Source organism: Centruroides vittatus, unplaced genomic scaffold (genome assembly GCF_030686945.1).
Source record: "Centruroides vittatus isolate TY-2023 unplaced genomic scaffold, ASM3068694v2 contig_1158, whole genome shotgun sequence".
Lineage (NCBI taxonomy): Eukaryota > Metazoa > Arthropoda > Arachnida > Scorpiones > Buthidae > Centruroides > Centruroides vittatus.
In genome coordinates, this window is record NW_027120744.1 from 200,362 (window position 1) to 216,569 (window position 16,208).

Sequence of the window (16,208 nt, forward strand, 5' to 3'; positions counted from 1 at the left end):
TTTTTTGCATAGAAAATTGTGGTTCCTTATTTCCATATTGTAATCTCATTATTTAATTTCAAATATTTACTTAAATTTGATTTTATTGTATTTAATTTTTAACTGTTTTTATGATTGAATTTTACAAATTTTTATCTTTTTATTATGAGAAAATATATGTTATTACACCATATATATATATATATATATATATTCACATTAAAAGTTTTTTATGAAAACACACACACAAATTACAGCAAGGAAAAAGGAGCCACAAGATTGGGTGCAAAGCTGAAATTAATTGAAATTATTAAACATTTTATTCACAAGTGCAATCATTCCTTTGTATCGTTACAGCAGTCCTATACATCATCTTGGCCAAAGAGCTTATGGCTTGCTGTTGATCAAGTTGGAATTCATCTCTTGGAATTAAGAACAAGGGTAACAATATCAATTAAAAATCATCCAATAAATCTCATTAATTCAAAACTGAGAAAAAAATTAATTTTAGAATAAATATCTTATTTTTGAATTTTATGTTTTGATTTACTATATGGAATAATTTGATATCAACTAAATTAAAACAACAAATTATTATATTAGCACCCAAAATTAATTTCTTCTATGTATAAACGGTTAAGTGTAAAAATTGTAAAAAAGTTTTTAATATACAACTCAACAAAAAACAATGCTGTTGTTTTTAATAAGTCATTGTAAAATTTTAATATTGTTGGAATGATTTTTTAATTCTAAACTCACTTCAACATTTTCAGAAGAATATGTTTTAAGATACTTTCTTTTGAAAACGTTGAAAGAAATGTTATTGTTTTTAAGAAATTTAAAAAAGATTTATAAAAAAAAATGTTATCAACAGTTATTTTTATCTTTGGATTAAAACCTATAAAGAATTTATTAATAAAGAAGAATATTTTCCATTTAGTTTTGTAGTAAAAGCTTAAATGAACCTGTTTATAATTTTGTATATAGAAAATTCCAAACAGGCTCGTAATTTTTCTTATACAGAAGAATAATATTAGTTTAATGGAAATTTTTTATAATTTATACATCTAATGAAATAGTTTTCTTTGTTACTTTTATAATTGCAATATGATGATTAGAATTCTATACTAATTACACTGTCTAATCAAACATCTAAACCAATGGTTCTTAACCTGGTGTGTATGCACCTTCTGGTGGAACAAGTTGAATTTCCTGAGTTTACCAATTTGACATCATATATTTTAACTTATATTAATTAAAATGTAGTAATAATGAAAACAATTTTTATCATGCATTTCCAGAATGTCCTATGTACATGTGAATATGAAACAATTGTAAACTATAGTCCTTCCTTAAATAGTTTGATGATTGTTACTGGAACAGGTCGAAAAGGATCAAAATATATTTTCTCAACTAGTCAGGTAAAAGTTAATGTTATAATATTATGCAACTAACATAACTATTTTATATTAAAAATTGTTATTTTTTACAGGCTACTCAAATTGCCCACTTAATTCGAGATTATACAAATGTTATCGTTATGAAAAGGAAGCCAGTAGAAGTTGCCAGAAGGAGACGAACACAGGAATTAACAATGGAACAAAATAGTCATCATGCTACCAGACCAGTCAGCATTTTGTATAAACCACCACCTCAACTAATAACCCATGAACCAGTGTGAATCACACTTAAGTTGCCTGAGTGCCTTGTGTGTACGACAAATTAGTGCGCTGATAACATGGGGCATTTGTATATAGTAGCGCTTCAGTTGTAACTCCTGTATCAATGGTGTCGATTGGATATATATTATATCCTAAATGTCAAAGAATGGGAGAAAATTTTCAATTTGTCCCATGCATTGTTTGATAGAAATTTAATTGCGTCATTTATTTGACTGGAATGAAAAAAAAGGAAGGACTAACTATATTAAATAACAGTTGCTGAATGATGTCAGTGCATCTTTTCTTCAAAACTGCCAATTTTTTTTACTTTATGAGAAAATATATTCTCCAATACTTAAATCATTGACGGTAGGAGAATTTCTGAATCCAAATTAATATAAGTGATGAAATGATCAGAGGTAAAATTTTATGATCATAGAAAAATTTAAGGGATGCAAAAATGTATGAAATATGTTGCACCATTGTTGTGCCATGCTCATCTTGGTCTTTATTTTACTTTAAGAAATTTTAATTAACTTAATAATTGTTTTGATTAAAGTATTATTGTTTACAAATAGTTTTTATATATCAAGTAAAATGTAATTATATGAATATATTGATTATTTCTATTCATAAGATCTCATTTTTAATATAATTTTGAAGGATAGAGATATCCATATCTGTGATTTTTTATTGTTTTAAACCATGAACTTATAGCTTAATATCATTAAATTATTCATTTTGTGAATATTTCATGAAGAATATTTATTTCTCCTTGGTGCTTTTTGAGAAAAAAATTGAGATTATAAAATATTTGTACAGAAAATTGAGTACTTTACCAATTGGGTGCTGTTTGTGCCATACATTTAATACTGTTTGTACCCAATTGCTTTGTCAAAAAATTGATTTTAAATAAATTATGATCTTCCAAAAAGTTTTTGGTTAAAGAAATTTATTGTTTATACTTTGATATAATTGACAATTGAATCAACATGAACTGCACAAATAATTAAGGATAAAGTTTTTAATGACATTGGATAAATTAATTTAAAAGCAATTTGTATTTGAATGTAAAATAGTCAAATGCTAATATTGAATTATGTTTGGTTCATTGTACATTGTCTTCCATTTCTGGATAATTATATTAATATTTATTGCCAGAATGTGACTATGTTCTACATGAATACCATTCTGTATGCCATAAAAGTGTTTATTAAAATATAATAATTAAAAACCCAAAGAAATTTCATTAATTCATAAGAAGACTTTAAGTTATAAAAACTTGATTTTCAATATTTTTGCCATATGTTAATAGACAAAAAGGATTACTGTAATTTGATTTGTTAACTTTCATAAATTAAAATAAGTGAATAAATAATTAGTATTAATAAATAAAGTGCCAAAAAATTTCAAAACATTAAATATGTTTCTTTTAATCAAAATTAAATAGAAAGTAAAAGTTGTCTATTTTTCTTCTTAGGGTGATTTTCCATATTGTCAGAGTTTATCCACTCAAATCTAACAAAAAGTTAAAAACTGTCTTTTATTTATTTCTGTTCCTCCAATCTTATCCTACATTCCTTTCCTTGAATCCATCCATCTGAAATGTGTAGCTAGGTCTTCCTTCATTTTTATTTCTGTGGCATCTGTTTCACAATTTTTTATGGTATATATGGTATTGTCTTATTCTCTTAACATGTCCATTCTATATCTGCCTTGATCATTTTTCTTCCACTTTTTGTATAATTGTATATTCAATTTGCATTATTTCTCCAATAGTTTTATTTTTTGTAAGCTGGATATCTTTCAATAACCAATTTCTATTTCATAGTAATTTTCTTTTATATCTTTTTGTTTACACAATATATTTATATTCCTTAGTATTGAGTTCAATATTCTCATCACTCTTTTCTCATATTTTTTCCATTTCTTCTATATTGGTACCATTATTTGTACAGTTGAATCTAGATACTTAAACTATAAATATAACAAAACCACATCATATATTACTTTTCATTCATTTCCCAATAAGAAATGGTTTTTTAAAAGAAGAAAATGTATTCAAGCTGTAAATTGTATTAAGTAATAAATTCCAATACTGTATGTGACAATACATTTTAATTTTATATTATTCTATTAATGTACAGGCCTGTAAATCAAATGGTTGCCAAGTAAATATAGTAGAATATATTCAATACATGTTGGTAGTAAGAAGTCTCTTTATATCTTCATTATATCTTATATAAATGAGGATGAACATATACAAAACACCTTTTAGTTGCCAAGAGAAATATTTAAATTCAAAACAAACATTTTCAGCCTGATTTACAGGCCATCTTCAGGTAGAAAATGAGAACGGAACTAATACATTCTATAAATGGAATACCAAAATTCAAATCAAAATTTAAATAGCCAACGGAATACAAATACGTATAAATAAAATTAAGATAAAATACAAAAACTGAAGTTAACATAAAACCTCTAACAAAATTACTAATTATCACTGGTTATGATTTTTAGCAAATTTCTTAATCATGAATTTCCATGCCGAGGGGAGACTTTCGGCATCCCTAGCATTCAAACAGTCTTCTAGCTTACTTTTATAAATTTGAATCTTCTCTGCAGTCATCACCAATGTTGGGGATGACAAAGGTTTGATAACGGTTGCCTCGTTCCATTTCGCCACAGAGCCTTGTGCCTGCGCGATTTGTGACAAAACCATTGCATTAGACTCCTTTCTGATATTATACCTATGTTCCTTGAGTCGTAGCCCCGAGCTCCTGGTGGTGACGCCGACATAACGTTTTTTAACATCAAGTTGCAAGTTCTCATAGGGAATACTATACACTTCTGCTTTCTCCTCTGCCCTTATGCTATCCTTATCATTCCTCAGGATCTTGTATAAATTAGGGGCCCTTTTCATAACCATTCTTGATTCCTTTTGGCCTGCAACCTCTTTCATAACACTTCATACTCTCATCGTAGGTAAATTTCATGACTGGTGGGAACACTCTTAAATGATCTGTTTTTGATGTTGGCTTCATAGTTCTTAACTATTCCTATAATTGCACGTCTTTGGTAACCCAGGGTCTGGGCCATCTTAATTATCCTATCGACTTCCTTATTTCTGTCATGGACCCTGTCACAATATGCATATGCATATGCCCTTCTTATTAAAGCTCGGAAAGCCGCCATCTTTTATCTATAGGGATCTTTGGATTGAGAGGGTATATACAATGGGCTATGTGATGATTTAATATAGACGCTGGTGGATAAATGGCCTTTTCTGAAGCGGATATTAATGTCCAAAAAGTGCAGGACCAAGGAGCTCTTCTGCTCTAATCTCAAACTAAGATCATCACTGTTGTCATTGATCTTATCCATAAAATCGTTAATTCTGCTGTTATTTTTCCATAAAATAAAGATGTCATCGACATATCTGCTAAAATACACGATATCATCCTTAATATGTGAAGAACTCTTCTTTCTAGCCTCTTAACTACTAACTCGCATAGCATCTCTGAGAGCGGGCTTCCCATAGGGACCCCTTTTTTCTGTCTGTATGTCTGTCCATTCTTAATTTTATTTATAAGTATTTGTATTCCATTGGCTATTTAAATTTTGATTTGAATTTTGGTATTACATTCCATAAATGGATTAGTTCCGTTCTCGTTTTCTACCTGAAGATGGCCTGTAAATCAGGCTAAAAACGTTTGTTTTGAATTAAATATTTCTCTCGGCAACTAAAAGGTGTTTTGTATATGTTCATCGTTTTGCTGAGTTCTTTCTGATATGATAAATGAGGATGTTTGTTTGCTTGCTTGCTATGCACACCTAAGCCTTCGACCAATTGCTACGAAACTCGGCAGTTATATTCAAATACTTCCAACTTAGATAATGTACAGTACAATACATTCCATCCCAAAATATCGATTGCATTTTTATAAATCAATCAATTTCTATCTATATTAGATTTGCTGAGTTACATGTAGCGCTATCTATTGGTAAAAAAATTTAACAAAATAAACTAAATATAATTTTTACAAAAAGGACGTAATTTTAAAAACTTATATATATATATATTAGTTTTTAAAATTACGTCCTTTTTGTAAAAATTTTGTAAAAAACGTACTATTTCTATGGTTGGTAGCTTTTGATATTAATATATATATATATTAATATCAAAAGCTACAACCATAGAAATAGTACGTTTTGAAGGAGCTTTCGAAATTTCATTGTGACAACGCTGTTTCACAGATTATTTCGAATAGTGTTAATTCTATTAAGAGAGATGTCAGCTAAATATAATGCTGGGTCGCATAAGATCAGGTGTCATCAAAGTGGTCGATATCGATACCCATTTTGGATCGACAAGGCATTTTCAGGGATCGATTGAAAACTGTTCATTAAAGATTATTAGTCTAATGAGTTATATGGCAGTTCAGAATGTTGTAAATTTGCACATTGTAAGTAATCTTTTCTGTGGAAACGATGTGTGAAGTAATACTGGTTCATTAGGTTTATTAACTGTGTTAGCAAAAAGAGGGCCAATAAAAGATCGAGGAATCCTGAAAGGTGTCGACAGTCAAAAAAGTTTGGGGACTCCTACATTAGATGGAAAAATCCGATATAATACGTAAAAGAAATGTTAGCAATTAATTTATTACTAAATTTTAACAAATGCGCATTATGGAAATGTAATTTCTTCAAAAACTACTTTTACAATTTGTTCGGTTCAAAAGCAAATCTGAAATACGAAAGAATCAGTTACACTTCATTTTGTAAAATCACAAAATTTCAATTGTGACGTTGAAAAATAACACTTACAGTTTTGGGCCAAGACACTTTATGGAAATACTTGTGTTTTCTGATTTCAGTTTCAAGTGGACGTCTGTAACAGTCCTAAAATGATCAAAAACAAATAATAATTAATTCAAATTATTCATATTTACTATTCAAATGACTATATTTTCGTCTATACTAATAGGTTATATCGGTAAAAAGAAATGTCATCAAAATAATCAGTAACCTGTCTATAAATTCTCTTTCTAACTGTCATTAAAAATTTACTTAAAGATGTCATACAGTTTTTAACACGTGATTGAATATAATCAGTGAATTATTTATGGATAGGTACAAGAAATTCTACAGAAAATATGTTAAATACTATTAATATTATTAATCAAACCAATGCTTTTATTCGAACACATGAAGTGACGAAATATATAACATTAATTCGTTGAATATAGCAACAAATAACTCAGTGTAGCTATTTAATGCTTCGGTATGTAAATAAAGTGATTCCGTGCATAAAATAGGGAAACAGATATAAACTTGCTAAGTACAATTATTTATAACCTTACCTTTTGCAATAAGTTGTTAATAAAATATTTGGCATCATCCGATAATCCAGAAGGATACGACACCTTCACATTTAGAGCAACTGCAAACACATTTTTATATTAATTATCTTATATTGCTATTATTATTAATATTATTAATTAAAATTGAATTAAAATAAATAATTAGATTAATACACACAAAATATAAATTTAAAATATTGTATAAACATTACTAATGTAAATATTTAAAAGATTGATTACTGTTATTGTATAATGTTAAAAAAATTATAATTCTTTTAATATACATAATTGATTAGTTTCTATATTTACGAAATTGTTTTTAATCAGAATATTGATAAATATTGTTAAAGCACACCTGATGAGAAGAAAACAATTTCTTTTTTTACAACTTTCAAAGCCTTTTCCTTATTTCAACATTTGGTCTTTGCCAAATAAACTGTCCTCGTCCAATTTCTTTAATAATAATGTACTTGTCAATAAAGTACAGTCGTCTTCGCAGTTAGAATCTGCGAGTTTCTTTTCCGGTTTTTAAGTTTACAAAATCACAGAAGTTATTACTTACACAATTTGCTGATCGAGAAAAGACAGAAAGAATGAAAACTTACCTCCGAATCAGAAATCTCGCCCGAAATGCAACAACATAACAAGAATTTATGGAATGTATTTATTAAATATCCCTTAAACTGTCTTTTTTTCGGATAATTTGCTCGCAACCGCGACTCGCCTTTGTTCGAGGAGTCACATTTCGTTGCAGGCAAATCTTTGACATCCTACGGAAGATGAAAAATTAAAATTATCGATAATTCCAGTAAAGGATCATTTCGAATTTCTTAGAGAGAAATCAATAGTTTACCTGAAGTAGGTAAACTTTGTTTTGCCGAAAATTCGGTTTGGTAACTTTTCTCCTGCTACAAAGAAATTTTCTCTTAACATTAATTAAACAAATCTTATAAATTAACATAATTATCCATTCAATTTACCTCTTTCTCTTCATCTTATCAGTAGAAATTCACAAAATAACTTTCCGAGCGCAGTTAAGCATTCCAATCAACAATCCAAACAATTGGAAAACAATAAATTAGAACAGTACACCAACCAAAGCCGAATTATCGGGCTAGAAACGGCTATAATAAATTAGAAACTTTTGTTGAAAAATTCATTATAATGACGTCATAGAATGCTATATTAATATTAAATGATTTCAATATAAAGTATTTAAAACGTTAATCTACGTTTTGTTTACAAATTTCAAGGTAAAAAAAAAAAAAAATAGGTGAAGATGCCCCCTAGCAAAATAGTTGCGGTTAAAATTGATACAAATACTTTAACGCTGTTGCTATTGAAGTACATAAGTAGTATTTTAGTAAAGGTAAGAAATGCAACTGTTTCTTGTAAAGTAGTGTTTTGAAACAAACGCGAATCCTGGGTGAAAGATATTATAACTTTTGCACAGATCGACCGGTGCATAAAGGCTAATCACGTGACTCCTACTGTACATAAAAATATACATAAAAACTTTGCTATTTCTGCTGACGTTTTAGAACAAAGAGTACGGAACGAAGAGTATTAATTTAACATATATTTTTATACCTTTTCACTGTACAGTACATCATATTTTTTTCTTTGATAATAGTGTCATTCATCTAACACCTTCCGTAGGGAAGTTTTGAATTGAAATTACGTTACTTTCGGTTTTCATCAGAAGGTCTTGTATAGTTAATTGTGTTCTCGTGCCCCAATTCTTTCCATGTCTGATCTTGGATTTCATTTCTCTAATTCCGTTCTCGAGATTAAGGAAAGACAGTAGGACACCGCGGACAGTTGGAATTCATAGGTGTATCATTTTTTTTTTTTTTCAAATTGCAGTCCAATTACGGAAACTGCTCCGCAGATGACCAAAGAGAATATCAAATTTTTTAGATTAAGTAGAAGCACGTTCAAAATTACACTAATAAGCATACGTCTTTAATCATTTGTGACGCACGCGTCTGGTCATCTAGACCCTATAGTGCTTTACGATGGCTTCATAACTATGGCTGGTGGACGAATCCATGATGACTTATGCACTTCTTAAAGACATATTGCAAAAGCTAAGTTTATACTTAATTGTACTTATGTAAAGTTTTAATTGCGATTAGAAACGGAATTTATTTTTCCTTAAAGGGCAAAAGTAAGATGATATGTTACACATCCGATACGATCCCAATTAAAAAAAAAAAAAAAAAAAAAACAAAAGTGCCCACCAACACGACAAGTATTATTCATAATTTTATGATCACTATTCTCTCATCTCTATCATTGATTGCGACTAATAAATATTAATTATAAAAATACAATAGACCGATCTTTTTATTTAAAATTTTAATATACATTTTTAAATCCGACTTTTTTAATTTTTAAAATTAATTTTAAAACAAAATCCGATTTTGCTTGATTGCGTTAGCTCTCAATATACTGTATTTCCTGATAACGTATTTAGTTATCAATACGAGTTTTTCTGTCATTTTATCAGAACAGATGCGAAAAACATTTATAAGTTTATAACTTTCACTCACAAAAGTTAAAGAAAATTTCACTATAATCATTATAATTTTTTTCGCATTTACAGTTACAATAATTATATACTATAATATATTTGCTAGAACCGAAGACATTTTTGCTAGAACGGACATTTTTTCTCAAGTCACTTCGTGAAGTTATAATTTTCAGCTGATTTAACAGACGATCGTTTTTTTTTATTTTTTTTTCTACGTACTGTACAGTACATATCGTGGGTATATGAAACTGCTAACTGCGAATCCGTAATTTTCAGAAAACGTGGTTTAGAATTTTACATATCTGCTTATCGACCCGAATAGAGCGTGTAGAATTTAATACGAATAGTGCATTAAAGAAAAATTTAGTTAGCCGCTTATAATTCTACACCCACGATTGCCATTATTGTTTATTCTGCACATACTATAAAAGTTTGTGTGTCCATCCTATTTTTTATGCTTTTTGTGTTGATGCCATTAAACTAGTTACTGAATTAACGCATTTTTTCCATTCAAGTTCTTCGCGAGAAAACAAATCATTTTTCTATTTAAAAGTAATTTATTTGTTGTACTCTCAGTGAAACTCGATTTATTTAAAAATTATCCATCAATGTTTTTACAGATGTATTTTCCTACAGGTAAAATGCGGCTTGAATTATTTTTTAATGGTCTCGCGTTTACTGTCTACGAAGCAAGGAGAAATCTGTTCATCGCATTGTCTATGGTAAATTTTGAAACTTTATCGGAATTTTGCAATAAGTTATGCGAATCCGGTGGACATAATCTTACATGGTTATAATCTTATAATCATAACATGGTTATAATCTTACAAAAATATAAAAAGAACACATACCATCTTTCTTTTATATTTTGTTTTTAAATCTATTCCTGCATAGTACTTTTTTGATTAATAAAATAAACTGTAGTTATTGATCAAGTTTGTATTGATTATGGCTTATAGGTTTAGCGTCGCAAATGGAAAAAGGATCGCAGCTCTAAAAAGTAGGCCACTGCCATCTCTGGAATGAATAATTGGATTCGATCTCAAAATATGCTGACTGATACACAAATATTGTACATTTAACCATTTTATTTTTAAACAATTTACATTCAAATGTATATCGTTATAAAAGTAATTTATAACAATTCTAAATACTTCTAGCTTGTTGACGTTGTAAAATTAATTTCTAGCATCGTTGACTTTTAATATGTAAGCTGTTATAACTTCACGGAAAAGTATCGTAATCGTGTCAAATTTGACCTCCGAATTTTTTGAAAATCTCGAGGTTTTGAGAGTCTGAATCCAAAAAGTAAAAATAAATCAATAAATCCGGAATATGTATGTTGGCGTCTATTTCGTTTAATATCTGAGGATGAAGTAAAAATTAAGAATCAAAATTCGGCATGACAACTTGTATTTAAGGGGCATTGATGCTATTAATTTTGGTAGTTAAAAGTCGATTGGGTGGGAAGATAGAAGGAGGTCATGGATCATATCTTAATAAAGATTTTATTCGTTATTGGGCTGCAATTTGAAAAAATTGTAGACCTATAAATTCCCACTGTCGTCCGTCCACCCGGCCGTTTGTATTTCCTTAATCTTGAGACCAGTTACATAGATGAAATCCGAGACCAGATATAGAAACCTTAGGAGCAGGAGGCCCCGATTAACTGATTAACTATATAAGAACGTCCATGCAAACCGGAAGTCAGGTTATTTCAATTCAAATATTTTCCTCTGAAAGCAGTTAATAGATGACTGGCATGACTCTATTGTTAAAGGAAAAGTATAATGTACTGTACAGGGGAAAGCCACTACTAATTTGAGGTGGAGAGTAGGGTTTCTCATTTCCCCGTCTTTTGCTTGTCCCGGAATCCCGGGATAAAAGTGAACTGTTTCCCGGGATCCCGGGAAATCCCGGGACAAAATTAATTATTTTTAAGATATACAAAATGTCATGAAATCAAATGATTTAAGTATTTTTCGTTTTTTAAAGTAATTTAATACGTTCTGTAACCTCCAAAATCATATTAATAATGCTGTGTAAGATATATATTAAAAATTACCTTTGAATTACGTAGAAATTTTTACAAATAGAAAGAATTTATTAAAGTTTGCTGGAAACTGCATACGACAACAACAAAAATGCCTTTGAATTGAGTTGAAAATTAAAAAAAATGAACTTAGATCAAACTTCTAACTTAGAAGGTAATTTTTGATTTTTTAAATAAAATATAATACAAAATATTGTAAATTTTTATAAGATTTTAAAAAGCAAAGATCGTCAATACTCCGATCACTCAATCTAATTCTTATTTTAGTAATGACAAGTCTTGCTACCGAGAATGCCTTTTCCGATTCAATTGATGTGATTGGAATCATGTTTAATGTATTTAAGAGAAGACAAATATTATGCATTTTTCACCTGTATCCTGAAAGATTTCTAGTTTGTAGTACTTATTTTGTTCTCTAGTATTCTTGATTTGTCTACTTCGACTGCTTTAATAGAAACATCGTAGCCCAATAATTCGGCAGTTTGTTTGTCTTTAATAATCAGGTTACGATGAGAAACTTATACTTGCAGACTTCGTACTCGTTTGTATCCTTGCCCAATTTGCACAGCTTGGCGTTAAGCAGTTATTGAAGCTACTGGGCATGTTTAAAAATTAAGACAGCATAAGCAATCAATCAATCAATCAATCAATGTTTTTATTAGGTACAAACAAAATGTACATTACCTGGTTCCGCAAAACAAACAATTAATCATACATATACAGTAAATATAAGTATAAACCAGAATACATAAGCTAGAGTGTAAAAATAGATGCAAATGAGTGCATACATTGAGTAACTTTAACCGTGTGACAACATTAACAGATACAGACAGTTAGTACATAGCTGCTAGACCACCCATTGGGGATAATCCAACAAGTACTGTACATAATAGCACATACACAAGCACAAAACAAACATGAACCTAAAATAAAGGGCCCAGCGTAGCAACTGTCCAGACCCGACACATATATAGCGTGCAAACAAGCACTTATACATACAATACATATAATACATACTACCTACTAATACATACATACTAAGATATACATATACATATAATACATACTAATACATATCAAGAATAAAATACAATATATAAAAAGCACATTTCTGCGAACATGCCAGTGAGACTACAAATGTACCGTTGTTTTCACACAGATTACCGTGACAATCATGTCATAAGAAATACCCGTGAGGGATACAGCAGAGGAAAGCAGACATGCTGAGTTCCAAGGGATACAAATAACAATTGTTACACGACAAAGGTTTGCGCGAGTGATTACAAACAGACAACCGAGAGGCACATCCAGTTCCGAGTAAATCAGTTGAAGATAGTATTATGAGTAACATGATTTATATGTTTAGCCAGCCTTTGAAAGGCGTTATAAACATCCTCGCTATGCCAAATATCCGATGGGTGGCACGGCCAACCGATCCCTGCCTCTTGCAGCAAGAGCTTTAGATCAAGCCTATCCCTGTCGAACATGATGCAGTGAAAAAGATAGTGGATCGCACCATCCTCCACCTGGCAGATCTGACACAAGTTAGAAGGCCTGTGAGTAAAACGGGCAAGGTATGCCGCATATTTACCATGGTTTGTCAAGATTTGGCTGATATAATAGTTTGGATGGTACCACTTGTTGTCAAGAAAATGATGCAAGTCAGGAATAAAGTTGTAAGCAGTGTGATGGGCATAGTAGTCCCAACGGGCCTGCCAATCTTGAAGCGAGTCGGTCCAAAGCAATCGACGAAGCGTCCGCTGGCTAAGCACATCATAAGATATTGGGAGAGTCTCGTCATTGGTGGCCTCCTTTGCCAACAAGTCTGCTCTATCATTTCCGACAACCCCTTGATGGGATCTAATCCAAGTAATACTGAATTCACAATTGGTCGTCTTAAGCGAATTCCGGATCCTTTCAGCCATTGGATGCAGGCGTGTACTTCTTAATAAGTTGTAAGAGGACAGAGAATCGGTGTGTATCTCAACGGAGATATTGTTGTAATTCTGAATGGTGTAGTCAATCGCAGAGCTAATCGCAAACATCTCCGCTTGAAAGACACTGCAATCATTGTGTAATCTGTATTTCTGATGATAAATTTCATCGTCACCATTATAAACGACGAAACTACACCCAGTAGAGTTATCCATTCTTGACCCATCTGTATATATGTGAAGATACGCATTGGTAGGGGTAGTAAAACCACAGTTGATAGTCTCATTTGGTGGTAGGGACCCTCGAAAGGGCGAAGGCCACTCTATATCACCGTGCCTTAGCAAACGGGAGGTCGTCTGTCGTTCCTGCCCGATTTTAAGTGATAATACTTTTGCCTTTGCAATATAGTGAAGTCAATTGGCTGTTTTCTTGCCAGCACTTGTAGACACCTGTTGCTTGTGGTCCGGAAAGCCCTAGTAATGAGTAATAGTGCACGTCTCTGTGATGCTATCAGCTTCCTATTTTGATGAACTTTATGCGTGGCCATGCCCCACGTGCCACAGCCATAAGTAATAATTAGACAGCATAAGCACAATTATTCCAGATATTACTGGTAAAGAATTTTGAGAGTCCTGCCACAAATAAGCTACGTATTGATTATTGACCATTTGTGACCTGCCATAACGAACAAAAGTTAAAAAAAAAGTAATAAGTAGGTTTAAAATTAATAAATACAAATGTATTCTGACAGTTTATGAGTTAATTATACTTTCTATTTGCAAAATTTCCTCAACCTTAACATAAAATAAGAAAAAAGTGAATTTTTAAAAATTTGCAGGATTTCCCGGGATAAGAAAAATTTCCCAGGATATTTCCCGGGTTAAAAAAACGACCGAGATCCCGGAATCCCGTTTGAGAAACCTTAGTGGAGAGCATATATTTTAAATTAAATAAATTAAAAATATGATTAAAAATTGCAGCCTGGCATTGTGACGATATCATAATAAACAATTGTTCGTTCGTATTTTAAAAGCTCATCTCTACCTTCAAAATTAAGTCTTTTTGCCTTTTTATAATAGTTAATAATATAAAAGTTTTTTAATAACATCTCGTAACAGATGGCACCACATACAATTTTAAATTTTAGTGTTTAGCGTTTTTTAAACTTAAGTATTTTTTAAATAGAAATTTTTATCATAATTCAACAAAATTACTACTTTTAAGCTTTGTTGTTATTTAAATCTTATATTCTAGTATAATTGAAAATTATCTGACATCGTAATGGTTCAAGTACCGGAAAAGTCGAACTAGAGCTCTTGCCAGCCTTTTTAAAACTTCAATTTGACAAAAACCTATTTAAGTTACATGCATTATTCTTTATAGTGTGTGTAAAAAATAAATATATAAAACTTCAAATACAATCTTTAAAATTACAGAAACATAATCTATTTTATAAAACGACCGTATTATCTCAAAGTGATCGAAACTGTGTCTGTGTTTTATTTGTTCACAGAAACATTAAATTTTGAATTATAATTTACAGGCCTATTTGATCAAGTTTTCCAAAAAGCTTTAAGATTATCTTAAAGATTAGAAGATCCAATTCTTATCAATTTGTCGAAAATAAACAAATGTAAATAAATTAAGTTAAATAAATACACAGGAAACACCTTATATATTTATTTAACTTAGTTTACTTACATCAAACATCAAATTAATTTAACATCAATAATTTAATTAACATCAAAAAATAAGTATAATTAGGAAGAAAGCTGGTGTTCCAAAAGGCTTAGTTTTCGAGATAAAGGGGGAGTTAGTGTTAATAAAATCTTAAATTATACACATTATTAATAAGGAGATTTCAATGCGTTTTAACATCTATTTCTTCGAACTTTTGTAAGTGCGTGTATAGGCCTATAATATTTGAAAAATGTAACGTAATGTAATAGAAATGAAGCATTTAATTTGATATTTTTTGAATACATTATTATCTTTTAAACTTTTATTGTAAATTTATAAACTTACCTCAAACCGTCACGATACATAACACACTCCGCGAAACTATTCCATACACTTTACATTTTTGCAAATTATATTACCCAACTCTTAAATATTTATTAATATTTTTTAGAAGAGTCTAAAATTTGCGTCTTTTTTCTTCTAATTAGATATTAAGTGTTTATTTCGTTAAAATATGTGTAAATGACAGAGTATCGATCTCTTCTCGGAGATCGATATTTTGTCATCGGTGATCAATATTTTGGCTGCTAAAAGACCTTGAAAATCCTCTTCGAGGACGTCGATATACGATGCTGGTAACAGAAATACACGGTTGATTTCGTTAGTTCATTTGGAAAAACATACTCTGTAATACTGTGTAGCCTAATAGCTCTAATGGAGAGTTTATAAATCGAAATGTTTCATTGAGTATTACATAACAGAAAAATCTATTAGATTATAAGGATATTACATTAGATTATCTATGTTGATGACGTTCTTATAAAGAAACGATTCGGATCAAGTTTTCGGAGATTTTCGAGTTTGAAATGTATAAGCATTTGCGTAGCTAAAAGATAATAACTCAGACCGATTCTGGAATTTTAAATGTTGAATTTTTAATTTTTTTTATCACAAATGCTGAAATTTATCATGTATGGATTGAAACCTTTCAAACGATGAAC

At 30.2% G+C, this 16,208-nt stretch overlaps 1 protein-coding gene across 1 annotated transcript in view; it reads left to right on the forward strand.

The window, feature by feature from the left end:
* The window catches only part of Myo81F (Myosin 81F), a 124,517-nt gene extending 121,926 nt beyond the window's left edge, over positions 1 to 2,591 (forward strand). The window contains 3 exon segments of the mRNA XM_067275827.1: positions 337 to 420; positions 1,281 to 1,400; positions 1,472 to 2,591. Coding sequence (XP_067131928.1) covers positions 337 to 420; positions 1,281 to 1,400; positions 1,472 to 1,660 — 393 coding nt within the window. The 3' untranslated portion in view covers positions 1,661 to 2,591.
* The last annotated feature ends 13,617 nt before the right edge of the window (positions 2,592 to 16,208 follow it).